We start from the raw sequence: 19,781 nt of genomic DNA, 5'->3' as shown, positions 1-19,781 counted from the left end.
TAGCTCCAGCCCCACCCCCAAGATTATCCCCCATCCCCATCCCCTGACTTCAGCCTCCCTCTTAATCCATGATCATGCCAACACCAATCTCCCCAGTCTCTGGAATAACAGCTGTTCCCTTTCTCTGAGCATCTGATGTGCCAAGCACATGGCCAAGGATTTTATTGAAACTTCTCCCCTTCATCCTCACGCTGACCTGGTTGGATAGAACTTATCTATCCTGTTTTAAAGTGATAGTGATGAAAGGCTCAGAGATATGAAGCCACTTGCCCAGCATCACACTGCAAACCAGCAAATGGGACTTCTGTAGTCTGTGCTCAGTGCCTGCCTGGCACATAGTGTTTGGTGGCTGTCAGTTTCATGAGTTGGTGAAGAGTAAAAGGCCAAGTGTAACACTGTGCATTCAGTGGGCAGATCAAAATGATCATTGGAATTCATTGAGTTTCTCTTCTGGGCCAGGCTATTCTTTCTAATACTTATAGGGCTCCCAGGTGGCAGGCACTGTCCTTACTGTTATAATGGAGAAACTGAGGCTTAGAGAAGTTAGGCCTATTTCCTAAGGACATGCAGTGAGTAAATGGTTGAACAGGGATTCAAGCACATGCTTCCTCCAAAGCCCATGTCCTTGACCTCTGACCTCATACACCATTAATACATTTAATAAATATTTATTGAACTCTTACAGTGTGCTGGGCATGGCTAGAACAATGGTGAAAAAAGATAGGCACAGGGGGGCCTGGGTGGCTCAGTCTGTTAAGTGGCTGCCTCTGGCTCAGGTCATTATCCCAGAGTCCTGAGATTAAGCACCACCCCCCCAGTCGGGCTTCCTGCTCAATGGGGAGTCTGCTTCTCCCTCTCCCTCTGCTGCTCCCCCCCCCCTGCTGTGCTCTATCTTGCTCTCTCTCTGTCAAATAAATAAATAAAATATTTTACAAAGATAAATAAGAAAAATATTTTAAAAAAGAAAAAGACAGGCACAGCCTTTGTGCTCATGAAGCTTGAACTCAAGATAAGGGCATGATCGCATAAATGAATATTTAATTGAAAATTATAAGTTCCAGGAGGAGTTCCAGGATAAGATGCCACGAGGAAGACTAACGGGGTGTGTGGGGGGGCAACTCTTCACAGGCTGAACAGGGAGGCTTATCTGAGGAAATGTGAGTTGACCCCTGAAGGATGAGTGGGAGTTAGGCACACAGAAGAGGGAACATTGTTCTATATAGTGAAAACAGCATGTGCGGGCAGCCTGGGTGGCTCAGTGGCTTAGCGCTGCCTTCAGCCCAGGGTGTGATCCTGGAGTCTCGGGATCGAGTCCCATGTCTGGCTCCCTGCATGGAGCCTGCTTCTCCCTCTGCCTGTGTGTGTCTCTGCCTTCTCTGTATCTCTCATGAATAAATAAATAAAATCTTAAAAAGAAAAGCATGTGCAAAGGGCCTGAGGTGGAAGGTAGAGTGGTGTGAAATAATCATGGCTAGTTTCTCTATGGTGGTTTGCATATGTTGGGTACTGTTTAATCCCGTGAGGTAGATCCCTATTTGGCAGATACAAAAATTAAGGAACAGAGAGTTTAGTTATCTTGCCCAAGGTCACACAGCTAGTAAGAGTGGGCTCTCCCTCCCTCCTCCTAGTCCCTGTCAGAATGCTCACCATCATGCTTCCCCACTCTCCTTTCCCCCCAGATGTGAACATGGAAGCTCCAGATGAGAAGTCCATCATCACCTATGTGGTGTCTTTCTACCACTATTTCTCCAAGATGAAGGCTCTGGCTGTCGAGGGGAAGCGGATCGGGAAGGTTTGGGGAGCCAGAAGAAGGGGTGGATGGGAGCTTGGGAACCACCTGGGGGCACCTCTGGGATGAAGCTGACCCCATCTTCCTTCGCCGGGCCAGGTCCTGGACCAAGTGTTGGAGGTGGGGAAGATCATTGAGCGCTATGAGGAGCTGGCGGCCGAGCTGCTGGCCTGGATCCACCGCACCGTGGGCCTCATCAGCAACCAGAAGTTTGCCAACTCATTGAGTGGGGTGCAGCAGCAGCTCCAGGCTTTCACGGCCTATTGCACACTGGAGAAGCCAGTCAAGTGAGGCCCAGCTCAGGAGGGAGGGCAGCAGGTGGAGGTGTGGAGGTGGGGTTCCTGAGCTCAAGCCCCTTCAGGTTTCAGGAGAAGGGGAACCTGGAGGTGCTGCTCTTCAGCATCCAGAGCAAACTACGTGCCTGCAATCGTCGCCTCTTTGTGCCTCGGGAGGGCTGTGGCATCTGGGATATCGACAAGGTGAAGTTGAGAGTATGGGGGAGAGGCAGGGTGACTCTGTGCGGTTGTGTAGGTTGTGCACTACTCAAGGGAGCCATTTATATTGTAGACGCCATGGATTGGGTATTTGTCCTGACAGCCTTCCAGCAGGAAAGTGTCATGAAGGAGCAATACATTTTTTTCCCCAGTTTACACTAAGGCGCTGTGAATGCTAGGAGTCACCTCTGACAGAGAAGCCAGGGCCATCAAAGTGGGGGGCATTGTTGGGGTCTGACTGCCTCCTCCCATCTCCCTAGGCCTGGGGCCAGCTGGAGAAGGCAGAGCACGAACGGGAGGCTGCTCTGCGGGCTGAGCTGATCCGGCAGGAGAAGCTGGAACTGCTGGCTCAGAGGTTTGACCACAAGGTGGCTATGAGGGAGAGCTGGCTGAATGAGAACCAGCGCCTGGTCTCCCAGGTACGGCATTCAGGGCTCCAGGGCTGGGCTCTGGGGGCAAAGGAGGGAGGGGCAGGGCTGGTGGCCCTGGGACCAGAGAGGGAGTCTCCCTCTCCTAAGCGAGACAGAAGTGTTGGATTAGTCTCCTAGGTGGTGAGTGAGGTGGGAAGGGAGAGCTGGTCTCCTAAGTGAGCGGTGGGGGAGGGGAGCGGGCCAGATCTCCAAGGTAACAGGAGAGTGAGGTTGGTCTCCAGGGTAACTAGAGAGGACAGAATTAGTCTCTTCAGGGATAGGGAGACTATTTAATTAGACTAAGTGACTGAGGAGGTTGTATGTGGTGTCCAGGGTAACTTGGGAGGATAGACTTGGTCTCCTAAGTAACAGGGAAGGGTAGGCCTGGTCCCCAGGCTCTAGGGCAGTGGTAGGATGGGGACCGTTTCCTGGGTGATGAGTTTAAGGCTAGAGATGTGATGAAGAAGTGCAGGGCTGGTCTCCAGGGTAACCAAGGAAGATGGGGCTGGTCTCCAAGGTAACCTGGGCTGGTGCAGCAGGGGCAGGGTAACAGGTGCATGGCTGGGGCAACATGGGTGAGCACCCGTGGCCTGCCCTGCCCTGCCCTGCCCCAGGACAACTTCGGGTATGAGCTGCCAGCAGTCGAGGCAGCCATGAAGAAGCACGAAGCCATCGAGGCGGACATTGCGGCCTATGAGGAGCGGGTGCAGGGCGTGGCCGAGCTGGCCCAGGCACTGGCAGCTGAAGGCTACTATGATGCCCGGCGCGTGGCGGCCCAGCGTGACAGCGTCCTGCGCCAGTGGGCCCTGCTGACCGGGCTGGTGGGCGCCCGGCGGACGCGGCTCGAGCAGAATCTGGCCCTGCAGAAGATCTTCCAGGAGATGGTGTACATGGTGGACTGGATGGAGGAGATGCAGGTGGGCCGGACCTGGAGCCCAGGGTTGTAGACACTGAGGGTTGTCGGGGAGCTGGAGAGGGTTGGGGAGAGAGACGGGAAGAGATGGAGACAGAAAGGCATAGGCGAGAAAGAGGTGGAGTCAGAGGGAGGGAGATGCTAGAGCCCAGAAACATGGAGAGAGGGGAGGTGGAACACTCCAAGAGAGAGAGAGAGAGAGAGATGTTGACAGGGACAAGGCAATTGAGACAGAGATCAGAGTTCAAGGGATGGGTTGGAGGAGCTGAAGAGTAGTCCGGACAGGGACAGTGCGGAGTGGGCCTGGCCTGAGGGCCAAGGTCAAACATGTGCTCAGTGCTGCCCCCTCTTGTAGGCTCAGCTGCTCTCCCGCGAGTGTGGGCAGCACCTGGTGGAGGCCGAGGACCTGTTGCAGAAGCACGGACTGTTGGAGGGGGACATCGCGGCCCAGAGTGAGCGGGTGGAGGCACTCAACGCTGCTGCCCTGCGTTTCTCTCAGCTGCAGGGTGAGTTTAGGGTGGAGACTTTCAGGGCTGGGGCTAATAGAAACAGAACGACTCTGTAAGAGACAGTAAGAAGGAGTGAGCTCCCTGTCTTTGGAGGCATCCAAGCACAAAATAGATTCACATTCCAGCAGGGATATCATGGGGGAAATTATTGCCTTGGGTGGAGGTTAGACCACATGACTCCTTCCTGCTTTGAGATTCTACAGTAACATTTACATTTTTATCAAGCACTTGTATAAAATGAAGCCCTTCACAGCCAAATCTCAGTGAATGCTGTAAAACGACTGTGTAAGGTAATATATAGTCAGGGCCTGTTTGGCAGCAAATAATAGAAACTTGGTTCAGTTAGCTTCTGGGGAAAGGGGGAGTGTCTTGGCCGATGTAACTAAAAGTCCATCCAGGGAGGGGCAATTCGACTTCAGGCATGGCTGGATCCAGGGATTGTCCAATAATGCTTTGAAGACTCCATCTCTCTGATTGTCGTATCTATGTTTGTGTCACTCATGGGTGGTCCCTCCCCTCATGTAAATCTGGGATTATTCAGCCCCATGTTTACATCCTAGCAACTTAGTGGACTGAACAGGAGACAAGCCCCTTTGCCCCAATATTTCTGACAAATGGTTCAAGGAGAGCTTTCATTTCCCCACTGGGGGTTCCATCCCCTCCACTCAGCCAAGCATTGTAACTCCAGGCCCTACAGTGAGCTAATTGGCCACATCTATGTGACATGCCCACCCCAGCGCCAAGAATCGGGTCGGCTCTTTCCAAAGACTTGGACTGAGGAAGAGGAGGGTGGAAGCCATTACCAGCAGCAGGGGGGTGGATGCTGATAGGCAAAACCAAGACTCACTCCAAAAAGCTTGTCATTGTACCGATGTCAACTTCCAGTCACAGTCCACCAGGAATCCCCCTGTTGTCAGACTGAGGTGGGGTTGTTGGCTCTTTGCACACACCCTGGGGAACCATGGGGCCTCTCAGCAGGAGGATGTCAGGATGGGCTTGTTACAGGTTGTGGGCTTGTGTTAGGTAATTTGGGGAATATTTATGTGGTGTGTTTTGCTGCGGATTGAATACTGCTGGGAGGTGGGAATAACTAGGTGATGGCTCATCTTAGTCATCGTTGTCCAGGTGCGGTGGGGGGAAGAGGAATTGGCAGCCATCATTCACCTGAGCTGGGGTGGGGGATGGGTGGCGGCTTCTGTGGCTTGCGCAGTGACCTCTTTTCTGTGTGTGCTCAGATACAGTTATGGGAGGGTCTCGTTTCCATGCCACTCCCTCGTGGTCACAGAGTGGCCTTGCCTGAAGGTGCTGTCCTGCGAAACCGTGTATGCAAGCTGTGAGTGCAGACGAGACTGCTTTTTGCTTTCTTGCAAAAGAAAAGGAAAGGAAAGGCCCAGAGCCATCGAGCTAAGAGGCTTCCAGGCACCTGCTGCACTCCTGTGTCTGGAGCCACAGCCCTTTGGAATCCTGAAGCATCAGTAGAAAAGGCAGGGCCTGTCTGGCTTGCAGACAGGGGGTGGTTCTCACTCTTATGGGCTGGGTCAAGTGTTGGAGTTTCCTTCCAAGCCCCATCAGGACATGCCCACCCTGGCTCAGCCCATGTCCCAACCTCAGGAGAGGCTGTTGGGACCCTCTCCTTCTCCTTAGGGATGTTTGTCTTAGAAGGCTCCCTCTGTCTTCTCCTTGTGAGATCTCGATGCCTGGTGGCAGCCAGTGGCACCATACCGAAAGCAAAGAGGCTGGGGTGGGGAGGTATGTTATGGTGACGAGAAGCAGCGCTGCCTGACATGTGGTCTAGAGGGTGGCCTCCCTGATCTGTCACTTCTTAGCTGATCCTGCGCTTCCTTCCCAGAACCTCAGTTTCTTCATCTGTAAGATGGGGCTAATAAGGATACTGCCCCACAGAGTGGTTGTGAGGATGAGATGACGTTGTGCCAGAGTCAGGCCTGGATACACGAATGCCTTGTTGCTGTTGATTTTTCAGTTGGATGCTTTGGTATTTGGGTCAGTTTCAGTGAATGTCCAGAATTCTGGAAATGGCACATCCCATCTAGGGCAGTGGCTCTCACAGTGTTTTGACCCACAAGAAATACGTTTACCTCCTGACCCAGAGTTCACACGCACATGTGCATACACAGGCACAAAGGTTTTATGAAACAATGCTTCCCCTTGCCTTCTGTGTTGCATCCTGATATTTTCTTTTCTTTTTTTTTTAAGACTTTATTTATTTGAAAGAGAGCAAGCACAAGCAGGGGGAGCAGCAGACGGAGAGGGAGAAGTAGGCTCCTCACTGAGCAAGGAGCCTGATGTGGGACTCAATCCCAGGATTCTGGGATCATGACCTGAGCCAAAGGCAGATGCTTAGCTGACTGAGTCACCCAGGTGCCCCACATCCTGATATTTTCTGTTCATTCTATTCTTATTCCATTAACGAAATGCTGGCTGTGAGCCATTAAGTTATTTTCACAATTCTCTGGTCACAAACCAGAATTCTAGGAGGAAGGTGAACTCTTTGAATAAAAAAGGGAGTTCAGGGATCCCTGGGTGGCGCAGCGGTTTGGCGCCTGCCTTTGGCCCAGGGCGCGATCCTGGAGACCCGGGATCGAATCCCACGTCGGGCTCCCGGTGCATGGAGCTTGCTTCTCCCTCTGCCTGTGTCTCTACCTCTCTCTCTCTCTCTGTATGACTATCGTAAATAAATAAATAAATAAATAAAAATTAAAAAAAATATATATATATAAAAAAAAAAAAGGGAGTTCAGGTCATCACTGGAGTCAAGAGATAAGGCAACAAAGGATAAAAGGGGGGAACCCAGAAAATGACTCAAGAATAGAGATATTTCCGGTTGCTTGGCTGGCTCAGAGGGTAGTAAGTTTGAGCCCTAAATTTGGTGTAGAAATTACTTAAAATAAAAATAATAGTGATGTTTCATTTGGTCCAGTCGTGGAAGAATACAATTAACCCTAAAATATACAGATTTTAGGATTCTCTGAATCTCAGTTTCCACCCATCATTCAATCAGTACTGTCACTGTTTTTTTTTTCTTTCTTTTTTTTAAGATTTTATTTTATTTAATCATGAGAGCTACAGAGCAGGAGAGAGAGAGGCAGAGACACAGGCAGAGGGAGAAGCAGGCTCCATGCAGGGAGCCCGATGTGGGACTCGATCCCGGATCTCCAGGATCACGCCCTGGGCTGCAGGCGGCGCTAAACCGCTGCGCCACCCGGGCTGCTCTAAGCCACTGTTTTAATCAGGCCACACTGTGCTGGGCAATGATGGGGACACAGTGTGACGGAGACCCTGCCCTCATGGGGCTCCTGCCCTTGTGGGGCTCCCAGTCCAGGTCCTGCCCTCATGCGACTCGCAGTCCAGTGGGGGTGACAAAACAGGCAGTGATAGCCAGAGGGGTCAGGGCTGGGATGGTGGGGAGGACACAGGCAGAGGGGTCAGGGCTGGGGTAGAGGAAGAGGAGAGGCCTGGGGGAGCCAGAGAAGGCGCCTGCTCCAGACAGCCTGTCTAGGGCTGCGGGGCCGCGCACCTCGCACCCCATGAAGCCTACCTAGCCAAGGACAGGGCAGGTAGCCTGCACCTCCGTCTCGGCGCCCCCTGCCGGTGGCCAACCCGGGATCCTCCCCTTCTCCTGGCCCAGGCTACCAGCCCTGCGATCCGCAGGTCATCTGCAACCGCGTGAACCACGTGCACGGCTGCCTGGCGGAGCTGCAGGAGCAGGCGGCGCGACGGCGCGCGGAGCTGGAGGCCTCGCGGAGCCTGTGGGCGCTGCTGCAGGAGCTGGAGGAGGCCGAGAGCTGGGCCCGCGACAAGGAGCGCCTCCTGGAGGCGGCGGGCGGCGGCGGCGGCGGCGGCGGCGGCGGCGGCGGGGCGGCGGGCCCGGGGGGCTCGGCGGGCGGCGCGCACGACCTGTCCAGCACTGCGCGCCTCCTGGCGCAGCACAAGATCCTGCAGGGCGAGCTGGGCGGGCGGCGGGCGCTGCTGCAGCAGGCCCTGCGGCGCGGCGAGGAGCTGGCTGCGGCCGGCGGCGCCGTGGGCCCGGGCGCCGACACGGTGCACCTGGCGGGGCTGGCGGAGCGCGCGGCGAGCGCCCGGCGGCGCTGGCAGCGGCTGGAAGAGGCGGCGGCGCGGCGCGAGCGGCGGCTGCAGGAGGCGCGGGCGCTGCACCAGTTCGGCGCCGACCTCGACGGGCTCCTGGACTGGCTTCGCGACGCCTACCGCCTAGCAGCCGCGGGCGACTTCGGCCACGACGAGGCGTCCAGCCGCCGCCTGGCCCGCCAGCACCGCGCGCTCACGGGGGAGGTGGAGGCGCATCGCGGGCCCGTGGGCGGCCTGCGGCGTCAGCTGGCGACACTGGGGGGCGCCAGCGGGGCCGGGCCGCTGGTGGTGGCACTGCAGGTGCGCGTGGTGGAGGCGGAGCAGCTGTTCACCGAGGTGACAGAGGTGGCGGCGCTGCGGCGCCAGTGGCTGCGAGATGCCCTGGCGGTCTACCGCATGTTCGGCGAAGTGCACGCGTGCGAGCTGTGGATCGGCGAGAAGGAGCAGTGGCTGCTGGCCATGCGCGTGCCCGATTCGCTGGACGACGTCGAGGTGGTGCAGCACCGGTGAGCGCGCCCTTGCGGGACCCCCGGGGTCCCCTCCTCGTGCACGCAAGTCTCGCCTTCCTTTTTTATTTATTTATTTATTTATTTATTTATTTATTTATTTATTTATTTATTTATTTATTTATGATAGTCACAGAGAGAGAGAGAGAGAGAGAGAGGCGCAGAGACATAGGCAGAGGGAGAAGCAGGCTCCATGCACCGGGAGCCCGATGTGGGATTCGATCCTGGGTCTCCAGGATCGCGCCCTGGGCCAAAGGCAGGCGCCAAACCGCTGCGCCACCCAGGGATCCCAAGTCTCGCCTTCCTTAGTTCAACCGGCCCCACCTCCGCTCAGCTGGGGCCAGGGTTCCAGGGAAATGGGACCGGTAGTAGTTCCCACCTCGTGGGTGCCGAGGGATGAGTGCTTGTAGGACGCTTAGCAAAAGCCTGGGCGCAGGGAGCGTTTCAGGAGCGTTTGCTGTTATTATGAAGCTTATGTTCACCTGACGGGAAATTAGCTGAAGCTTCTCCAGAGACACCCCAGCCTGGCCCCTCCCCTGGGACTGCTACAGCTCCTGCACAACTGTCACCTCCTTGGCTAGTGTAATAGTTCCGACCGTGTCATTTTCTCTTCCATCACCCTGCTTGACGTTTCTTCATAGCTCTTACTATCCTGTGACCCATGAGATACTGATGCCTCTGTTGGCTAAGTTAGTAACAGTTGTGAGATTAACGGATGGCCCCTTTTATGGATCCACTCATTCATTCGGTTGGTGCTTAATTACCCAAGCCACAGTTTTGGGCATTGTTTTAAGAAGGGGAGGACTGTACCCAGCTTTAAAAAGATCTCCCTGGCTGCCATGTAGAAGGTGTGTTGGAGGGGTTTAGGATGGTGACTGGGAGCCTAGAGAGGCAGCTGGGGTGGAGACCCAGGTAGGAGGGGACAGGAGTTGGCCAGGCTAGGAGGCCAAGTGGCTAGACCATGGGGGCGAATGGTCTGGGGAGAAGCGTTGTCCAAAACGGAGCCCAGAACTGTGACCTTGAGGATAGTGAGGCTGCCGCTGAGATGGGGGCCAGAGGAAAACCAGATTTGGGGTAAGATGCTGATGCTGGTTTGAATCACAGTGGCTGTGAGGAGCCCCAAGGAGGTGTACGGCAGCTTTGAGGTTGCAGACATGTTCAAAAGGAATGAAGTTGAGGCTGCAGAGTGAGATGTGGGGGTTATGAGACCAGGGTCACAAGAACTGAGACTGTGGGGATTGATGGGATGGCTCAGGCAGGGTGGGAGAGAAAGCTAAGGGGGCCCAAGACAGAGCCCTGAGGAATATAACATTTAGGGGGCAGGTGGAAGGAGGAGGAGCTGGCACAGGGTCCTAAGAGTTAGAAGGAAATCCAGGAGAAGGCTGAGAAGTGGGCAGGTCCCCAGGGCTCAGGCTGCCTGAGCACAACCATCCTCCTACAGATTTGAGAGTCTGGACCAGGAGATGAACAGTCTGATGGGCCGTGTCCTGGATGTGAACCACACAGTCCAGGAGCTGGTGGAAGGAGGCCACCCCAGTTCAGATGAGGTGCGCTCCTGCCAGGACCACCTCAACAGCAGGTAAGCAAGCCTGAGGCCTCACATCGGTGCTCACGGGTTTTTTCCATCATTCTTTTCCTCATTTACTCAACTGTTGAAATCAAGAATGTGCAATTTTGACCCCCTGAGGTGATAATGGCCACCCAGGAAATTGGCAAAATCTTGCGGGGGAATGGTAATACCCGCTGCTAGTGATGATGTGGTAAAATGAGGATACAGTATATTTTAGTGGATTATTAATGTATTTGTATAAAAACTAAGTATCTACTATCTGCCAGGAATTTTTCTAAGCACTTTATATGCCTGGTTTTATCTTCCGATATCCCAATTCCATAGTAAAATCTCCAGAATTCAGAAATAAATTTTAAAAAATAGTAACAAATTAGTATCTTTCCCCCTACCAGCCATTCTTCCAATGTGGGTAGGGTTAATGGAAGAAGACACAGATACAGGGAGGTGAAATCCTTAACATGATTACTTAATTCAGTAAATAGAAGCCAAACCCAGTTCTGTCTGAATCCAGAGCTGGGGCTCATAAGCACTTAGAGCGTCTTCTCAGCCACCCTATGGGTCAGAAATTGCCGCATGTTAGAGAAGGGCAAGCTGGGACTCAGAGATGTGAAGACACTGGCCCAAAGTCACACAGCAAGTTAGGGGGTCAAGCCTGGGTCTGAAGTTGAATTTGACTCCTAAGTCTGTATTCTTAACTGCTGTGGTCTAAGATTTTAAAGCCTTTGTAGCCTTGACAAGCATCAGGGCCTCAAATGATAAGAACAATAGTGATTTACAGTGCTTAGTAAGAATATACACCAAGTACTATAGCCACATGATATCATTAAACACTCAGTGAAATGGACATTATTTTCTCCACCTTCCAGATGAGAAAACTGAGAATCAGAGGGAAATAGTTTGCCCAAGGTCACATGGTGAATCCAGCCAAAGCAGAACTTGAACTTGGGTCCTTTTAAAAGAGAGAGAGAGCATGCACAAGCATGGGGCAGGAGCAAAGGGAGAGAGGGAATCTTAGGCAGGCTCTATACCCAGCATGGAGCCAGTGTGGGGCTTAATCCATGACCCTGAGATCATGACCTGAGCCAAAGTCAAGAGTCAGAGGCTTAACCACCTGAGCCACCCAGGCGCCCCTGAACTTGGGTCCTTCTGATTTCAGAGTTCTAATCTCTTCTCTGTGGTATGTCCATTCTAGGGGGACAGAGAGACAGTGAACAAATAAACTAATAAATGAACAAGATCTTTAGAGAATTCTCCTGACCCAGTAGAATGTAACCAAGGACTGAAGGTGATTTTAGATCTTGTGGTCAGCCATGACATTTGAGCAGGGCCCTCAAAGGGGATGAGAAGGAGCCAGCCACGGGAAGGGACGGGAAGGTACAGAGCACTCCAGGCAGGGAGCATAGTGGAGGCAGAAAGGAGCTTGGTATGTTCCCTCAAATTGTCCCCACTCAATAATAGCAAACAAGTACTGTTGGACCCACTTCATAAATCATAACTCATTGGACTCTCACAACACTCCTGTGAGGTAGGTGCTGTGCTAGGATCATGTCCATTTTACTGATAGGGAAACTGAGGCACAGAGAGGGTTACTTGCCAAAGGACAGACAGGTTAGACTTGACTCCAGGACATCCAGCTTGGGCCACACACAGCCTATGAAGGGGAACTGAGGCCCAGAGAAGTACTATCAATTGTCTGAGGGCACAGAACAATATATAATTTTTCCCCATTTATTTATTTTGCTATTGAACACGTTTGCCTTTACACCATTTGATCCTCAGCACCTGGCTGGTGGAACATGCTCAGTTTCTATTTGCTGGACCCAACACAGCGTCTAATGTTGTAAGCCAGCACTTCTTTCACTCTGGCTTCAGTAGTCCTTTGCACTCTTAAAAACTGCTGCGGGCGTGGGGGGGAGGATCCCTGGATGGCTCAGCGGTTTAGTGCCTGCCTTCCACCTGGGGCATGGTCCTGGGGTCCTGGGATGGAGTCCCACGTCGGGCTCCCTGCATGGAGCCTGCTTCTCTCTCTGCCTGTGTCTCTGCCTCTCTCTCTCTCTCTCTCTTTCATGAATAAATAAAATCTTAAAAAAAAACTGTTAGGGACCCCCAAAAAGCTTGTTTTTGTGCATTGTTGCTATCAATATTTACTACATTGGAAGTTGATATGAGAAATTTATTGTTTTAAAGATTTTATTTATTTATTCACGAAAGACACAGAGAGGCAGACACGTAGGTAGAGGGAGAAGCAGGGCTCGATCCCAAGACCCCGGATCACGACCTGAGCCAAAAGTAGACGCTCAACCACTGAGCCATCCAGGTGCCCCGATCCGAGAAATTTAAAAACATTAAGTGGTTTTAAAATTACAATCATAAACCCATGATGTTAACATAACATCCTTTTTTTAAAAAAATGGAATATAACTACTTTTCAAAACAAAACAACAAAATGTGAGAAGAGTGGTTTTGGTTTTGCATTTTTGTAGATCTCTTTGCTGTCTGGTTGAGGAGAAGGCAGCTGAGTTCTGGAGTCTGCTCCTGCTTCTGGTCTTGGTCACAAAGACTCTGAGAACTATGGACTCTGGGGACAGACTAGGAGTGAGAAGGCAAATGGCATCTTAGCGTTATTATAAAGATAGTTTTGACCTCGCTCAGATTACATTTTGAGAACCGCTGCTCTAAGCAAGTGTGCCTTGTAGGGTTTTATTTTACACAGGCAGAAGCCGGGGCTCGATGAGACAGAGTGACTTTCCAAAGTCACACAGTGGCCCGGTTCTATCCCAGGACCCTGGGCCTTCTAGGCCCAGGAGGAGTCCCTGTCGTCGTCCTCAAGTTGCCCTCCTTCCCCTGGTCAGGTGGAACCGCATCGTGGAGCTGGTGGAACAGCGCAAAGAGGAGGTGAGCGCAGTGCTGCTGGTGGAGAACCACGTGCTGGAGGTGGCCGAGGTGCGCGCCCAGGTGCGCGAGAAGCGGAGGGCGGTGGAGAGCGCGCCCCGAGCCGGCGGCGCCCTGCAGTGGCGCCTCAGCGGCCTGGAGGCGGCTCTGCAAGCGCTCGAGCCCCGCCAGGCGGCCCTCCAGGAGGAGGCCGCCCTGCTGGCTGTGCGCTTCCCGACGCAGGCGGCGCGGCTGCACCAGGGTGCGGAAGAACTGGGCGCCGAGTGGGGCGCGCTGGCGAGCGCGGCTCAGGCCTGCGGCGAGGCGGTGGCCGCGGCCGGGCGCCTGCAGCGCTTCCTGCACGACCTGGACGCTTTCTTGGACTGGCTGGTGCGCGCTCAGGAGGCGGCGGGCGGCGTCGAGGGGCCCCTGCCCGGCAGCCTGGAAGAGGCGGACGCGCTGCTGGCTCGCCACGCCGCGCTCAAGGAGGAAGTGGACCAGCGCGAGGAGGACTACGCGCGCATCGTGGCAGCCAGCGAGGCGCTGCTGGCATCCGACGGCGCCGAGCTGGGCCCGGGCCTGGCACTCGACGAGTGGCTGCCGCACCTCGAACTGGGCTGGCACAAGCTGCTCGGCTTGTGGGAGGCGCGCAGGGAGGCCCTGGTGCAGGCGCACGTCTACCAACTCTTTCTGCGCGACCTCCGCCAGGCTCGCGCGGTGCTCCGCAACCAGGTGGCCGCTTCGGGGCTCACGGTGGGGGCTTGAGGCCACGGGGGATCGTGGGGACAGGGAAATGTACGCACGAGTGTGTTTGCAGGGACCACTGGGTTCGTGGCTTATCCGAGGGCAGCGGGAGTGGCGAGGGTATCTGGTATGGAGCGCTGGTTTGTGGATCATCTGGAGTGAACACGTGTGGGCGTGCTACCAGGATCTGAGGAGGATGACGGGTGGATCGGTGATTTATCTAAGGTGGCTGACAGTTTGTGGACTATCCCAAGCGAGTAACGCACTTGGATATACATTGCAGTGACTTCCTGGGTGTGTGTCTGGAAGGAAGTTGAGACCTCGAGGGTTGATTGGTGATGATGGTTAATGGAGTTCAAAGATCTTGGGGCGGATGACGGGAGGATAGAGATTATGGAAATAGGTAATTCAGGCTGAGAGGCTATCTGGATCAGCAATTGATTGTGGATTACATGGTTGTGGGTGCCCAAATTAGCAGATAATCTTCTTATTGGGAGTGGTAATTTGCATGCCCTCTGCAGAGGGGAAATGTTTATGGTTTGAGAAATCAACTGGCTTGCCATGGTTATCTGGGAAGAGCTGATCCATTTGGAGGTCATTCTAGGAGGGCAAGCAAGATTGAGGATTTGGACAAGATAGAAGATTCCGTTTCCCCCCAGTTGTCCAAGAGTAGCTACCAAGCTTTAGAGATCATTTTAGAAAGGGCACCTGCCTATGCTAGTTATCTTAGAGAAAGCTGACCCAGTTTGAGGATTATCTGGGGGGACAGACAGGGAGCCCCAGGAATTCTGAATATGGATGCTGAGGGAGCCTTTAGAGAACCTTTCTGACCTCGCTGTTTTACCAGTTAGAAAACTAACCCCAGAGAGGGAAAGAACTTCCTGGAGGCCACCCAGCTCCCAGTTCAGGCTTAATGGATTAACCAAATATTTACCGAATGCCTCCTCTGTGCCACGCACTATTCTGGGACTGACCAGACATTAGAAAACAGAACACAAGAATCCCACCCTCCTGCAGCTGGCCTTCTAGTGTGTGTGTGTGTGTGTGTGTGTGTGTGTGTGTGAAGATGATAAACAAGTAAATGCATACAAAAATAATATGTCAGGTATACACTATGAAAAATAATAAAGCAAGGCAAAGGGACGTAGCTGGGGCAGCAGGTGGTATTTCTGGCAGATGGTCAGAGGACCTGAAGAAAGTGAAGGAGCCGACCATGGAGGTATCTGGAGGGAGGGACTGCCAGGCAGAGGGCCTAGCATAGGCAAAGGCCCGGAGGTTGGGTCATACCTGGCATGTTCCATGTTAGAATGAGGTGAACAAAGAGAGAGGACATAGAGGGGAGGTGGCAAGCCAGGCCAGCAGCCTCTCCCAGGTCCTGGCACCAAGCTGACCTGAACACCCCCATCCAAACTCCTCCCCTCCCCAGGAGATGGCACTGTCGGGTCCCGAGCTCCCAGGCACAGTGGAGTCCGTAGAGGAGGCACTGAAAAGGCACCGGGATTTTCTCACCACGATGGAGCTGAACCAGCAGAAGATGCAGGTGGCTGTGCAGGCTGCTGAGGGCCTACTGAGGCAGGGCAACGCCTATGGCGAGCAGGCCCAGGAGGCTGTGACCCGGCTGTTGGAGAAGTAGGTCCCTCAGACCCCAGGGGCACAGGGGGAGGGACGAAGAGGCCAGGGCTCTCCTCTCCTTTCCATCCCGATTTCTGCTGCTCTGCCCCTCTCTGATTTCTATTTAATTCCATACTGTTTCAGATTTGACTGAACTTGATATTTTGTGAAAAGGTAACCAACTGGTGGTCGGAAACCCAAAAGATACGGAAAGGATATACAGTGAAGTTTCTCTGCCAAGCCTGCTCTCAGCAGCCTGGGGTAGCTGGACTGGTTGTTAAAATGTTAACTTCTTTTCCTAGATGCCCTGCATCTGCCCTGTTTTCTGGGCCCCAGAATCCAGCAGCTGAAGGCCAGACACAGGTTCCGGTCTGGCTTTCCAGATGGGATACTGTCCCCTGCCATACTGGGTTTTGGATATTGTGAATGAGCACCTCCAGCAGGCCCTGAAGGCCCAGTTCCCTAGGAGGCACGCAGAGTGTGCGTGTGTCGGTGTCTCTATCATGCTTCTCTTGCACACCATCAGTCACCATCTGTCTCTCGCCACTACCCTGTCTCTTGTCTGCCCTTGCACTAATTGAGCAAAGACATTTACTGAATATCCAGTGTGTGCCAGGCACTCTTCTAGGCCCTGAATGAAACACTATCCCCTACTCCCCCCTGCTGCCCGCCCAAAATCCCATCCCTCAAGTTGAGTCTTTTATAGGGGCTCCTCCAGCCTGATTTCTATCATCATTACTGTTTCTGCCCCTTACGGTGAGCCACGAGGGCCCAGTGCCCCTCCCTCTGTCTTTCCACCGTCTGATGGAAAGCATGCCTGGTCACTCCACCACCATCCACAGCCCAGAGACCCCAGCCCTTCCTCTGTCTGGGGCTCCCCTAAATTCATCTGGGACAAGGCTGAAATTTTCTAAGGGAAGCTTTCATGGGGATTCTGGTCCTAAGGGTGTAAATTCACAATCTAGCACTCCCAGTGGCATGCTGGGACCCACCGATCCTTTTCCACCCATTTCTTAAGTACCTGCTATATGCCAGGCTCTACAGAATGACAAGGATGGAACCTAGGGGACTCCTCATTCTGTGATTCCTTCTTCCTTCCTCCCTTCCTTTTTGGTCATTAATTGCTCCTTTCATTCTATCATTTATTCAACTAATTAAAACAGCTACTGGGTCCATCCCCTGTTCCAAGGCCCCGTGTGGGGCGATGCTGGGCACACAGTAGTGACCAGGACAGCACACGATTCCTGCCCTCACAGAGCTCACATGCTGTCTGACAAGGATGGCCCGGAATGGTCAGGACCGGGATGGAAGAAATACAGGGGGTTGTGGGAGCCCCCAGGCTTGTGCTGGGTGAGGCTGGGAACACAGCAGGAACCCAGACAGTCCGGGTGCCTGTCTTCCTACCAACTGCCTCACCTTCACAGTTCGTTTGTCTAGGGACAGGTTTCCTACCTGCTGGAAGTCATAAAACATCCACTCTCTGGGGGCCTTGGGGAGGGTTTTCCACACCCACAACGGGGGATAGAATGGTGCAGAGCTGGGGGCTGGGGTCCTGGAGTCAGGCAGTCAGATGCTAGTCCCAGCTCTACCCCTTAACCTGAGAGATTCAAGGTGAGTCACTTTGCTCCTCTGTGTCTGGCCTCACCTGGAACCTGCCCCGTCCTGTGTCCTGTGTCCTGTGTGTGAAGTGTTCTTCTTATCTGCATTTTGCACTCTAGAGACTCAGTTAGGGGAAGTGACTTACCCAAGATCAGAGCCAGGAAGTGACCCAGCTGGGATAGGAAGGATGTGAACATTGTTGTTGTCTCGATCTCTGGAAAAGAGGGATTTTCCTCATTCCTAGCACTGATGCTGGCAAATTGGCTGGTGAAGACCTGGGGGAATTATTTCAGTTCAATTTCAGAGGCATTTCCTATTTCCTGGCTCCTGAGCTGGGTCTAGGCAGAAGGGAATTGGTACTTTGGTTGTTGGTCTCTGGCTTGTCCTGTTCCTTCTTCCAGTCATGCCCCTGGTTCTCTGTGACTTTTCTTTGCCCCTTTGCCTCCACTTGGGTGTAGATCTCTGAGTCTCTGTTTCTTTTTGTGTTTCTCCCTGTTTTTCTCTCCCTCCATCTGCATCTCTCTGATTTTGTGTTCTCTTCTCCTCTGTCTTTCTCAGACACTTTACCTTTGTTTCTGTCATCTCTCTCTCTCTGCCTTATGTCTCATTCATTCATTCATTCATTCATTCAGGAAATGTATATTGAGCACCTGATGTGTGCGAGGCTCTTTTTCTAGGAATTTGGGATATATCTGTGATGAAAACAAAGATTCCTACCCTTGTGGAATGAAATCCTAGTGGGGGAGATGGCCAAGATAAATAAATAACATATAGTGTGTTAGTGCTAAGTGCAAGTGAAAATTAAAGAAGAAAAGAAAGCCAGAAAGTCTTGGAGAGCCATCAGAAGGGGCTTCACTAAGAAGGTGGTATTTAAGTAGATATTGGGGGTGGGGGGAGCATTCCGGGCAGAGGGAGCAGCCGGTGCCAAGGCCCTGAGGTGGGAATGGCTTGTGCAAGACTAAGGAAAATGGGATGTCCCCAGCCCCCCTCCAGACTCTTGGGCACTCTGTACTGTGGGCAGGAGGCCAGGTTGCCTGGGGCTGTGGTCTGGGCTGGCTCCGGGGTGCCGGGGCGTGGATCCAGCCCGGCCAGTTCACCTAGGCCAAAGGTCTGGCCCTGCTTGCCAGTGCATCTGCCCACACTCTGTGTGGCTGTAGCCCCATCTTTGCCCACACCCCACTCTCTTCCCTTTCTCCAGCTCTGTTGCACCCTCCTCCCATCTGGCTAGCTGAATCTTTTACCGGTGTCATCTTGCCACTTCTCTGCCTTTTCCTCTCCCTGTGTCCCTGCCCTGACTCCATCACTTTCCCTCTCTCTGCCTCTTTCTCTCTCTCCTTGTCTACTGCTCTTGGTCTCTCTCTCTTTCCTCATTTTTTTTTCCTCCCCGGGGTTTCCTTCTCTTTGTCAATCACTTCCTCTTGAAGTCTGCTTCTCCCTGTCTCTGGTCTTGTGTCAGTGTGTTTATTTCTCTCTAGGCCTCTGCATCTCTCTCTCTCTCTCTCTCTCTCTCTCTCTCTCTCTCTCAGTCTGTCTCCCCCTTCTGGTGTCTTTTTCTCTCCAGGTGTCTCTTCATCTCTAAGTTACTGTCACTATATTTTTTACTCTGCATGTCTCTTATCTCTCTGGGCTTGTGTCTCTCTTTCTTTTTTTAAGTGTCTGTATTTCTTTCCAGGTCTCTGTCTATCTCTGTCCCTCTCTCTCCCATTCTCTCCTTCCCTCTCCCTCTGCCCCTCCGCAGCTCACTGGCTCTGCCCTCACTGATGTTTCTTTGCTTCCCCCCCCCCACTTTGTTCCCGCCTCTTCCTCGCTCTTACATATGCCCCGGGTTCCTAGCCCTGCCAAGCCTGATGCCCTCACAGCCCTACTGCTGGTGTCGCCCCCCAGACTTGCCCCAGCCCCTATCTCCCCATCCCCAGGAGCCAAGAAAACCAACTACGGGCCCGGCAATGGATGCAGAAGCTACACGACCAACTCGGGCTGCAGCACTTCCTCCGAGATTGCCACGAGGTAGGAACTCCAGCTGTGCTGGGCACAGTGACTTCTTTCCTAGGGAGGGAAATGCTCCAGGGCTGAGTCGCCTTGGGGGCGGGGACGCCCCGTCTAAGTGGGTCGCGGAGCTATGTTCACTCGGAGCCGCCAGGGGGCGCGCGGGTTCCAGCCTCAGTGCGCAAGCTCCGCAGCTTCCACCTCCCGTCCCGCCGGGGGGGGGGGGGGGGGGAAGGGAGGGGCCCTGGGCGCCCCTGGCAACGGCGCGCGTTCGCGCCTACGGGTCCCGCGGGGACGCGTGGTGATCTCACCTTTCTCTCGGGAGATTTGTGAGAAGCGCTTTGCTGGGGAGAGTGGTGGGAGACCGGCAGGGACAGGAGGGGGTAGACCAGCTGTCCAGAGCGCAACTTCGCTCAGAGAGACGGCCTGGAAACAAGCTTTCACCCCTTTAAAAGTGTCCAGGAATCAAGCTCTATCCCCTTTAGAGATGATCTACACATCTGTAAGGATCGCCCCAATCAGAGATGGTTCAGGTCCCCTTCCCCCTTAGAAACAGTTCAGGAGGCAAGCTGTCTCCCCTCCCTTCCCCTGCACTCCATAGAAGCTGTTCTGGACCACATAAAAGATCGTTCCCATTAGAGATGGCCCCATAAACATCTCCTAACCCCCAGAGAT

The 19,781-nt window shown here is 53.6% G+C and overlaps 1 protein-coding gene across 1 annotated transcript in view; it reads left to right on the top strand.

Moving 5' to 3' along the window:
• Nucleotides 1-19,781, top strand: part of SPTBN4 (spectrin beta, non-erythrocytic 4) — a 76,323-nt gene that overhangs the window by 24,731 nt on the left and 31,811 nt on the right. The window contains exons 8-18 of the mRNA XM_055311512.1: nucleotides 1,680-1,792; nucleotides 1,889-2,076; nucleotides 2,151-2,268; nucleotides 2,544-2,702; nucleotides 3,308-3,610; nucleotides 3,962-4,112; nucleotides 7,762-8,725; nucleotides 10,167-10,304; nucleotides 13,148-13,898; nucleotides 15,337-15,539; nucleotides 19,037-19,127. Of these exons, the coding sequence (XP_055167487.1) occupies nucleotides 1,680-1,792; nucleotides 1,889-2,076; nucleotides 2,151-2,268; nucleotides 2,544-2,702; nucleotides 3,308-3,610; nucleotides 3,962-4,112; nucleotides 7,762-8,725; nucleotides 10,167-10,304; nucleotides 13,148-13,898; nucleotides 15,337-15,539; nucleotides 19,037-19,127 (3,179 nt within the window). The remainder of the gene's footprint in view (nucleotides 1-1,679; nucleotides 1,793-1,888; nucleotides 2,077-2,150; nucleotides 2,269-2,543; nucleotides 2,703-3,307; nucleotides 3,611-3,961; nucleotides 4,113-7,761; nucleotides 8,726-10,166; nucleotides 10,305-13,147; nucleotides 13,899-15,336; nucleotides 15,540-19,036; nucleotides 19,128-19,781) is intronic.

This window comes from Nyctereutes procyonoides, unplaced genomic scaffold (genome assembly GCF_905146905.1).
Source record: "Nyctereutes procyonoides isolate TBG_1078 unplaced genomic scaffold, NYPRO_anot_genome, whole genome shotgun sequence".
Lineage (NCBI taxonomy): Eukaryota > Metazoa > Chordata > Mammalia > Carnivora > Canidae > Nyctereutes > Nyctereutes procyonoides.
Note: the sequence above shows the minus strand (reverse complement) of the source record. Positions and strands in the feature narration are given on the sequence as shown.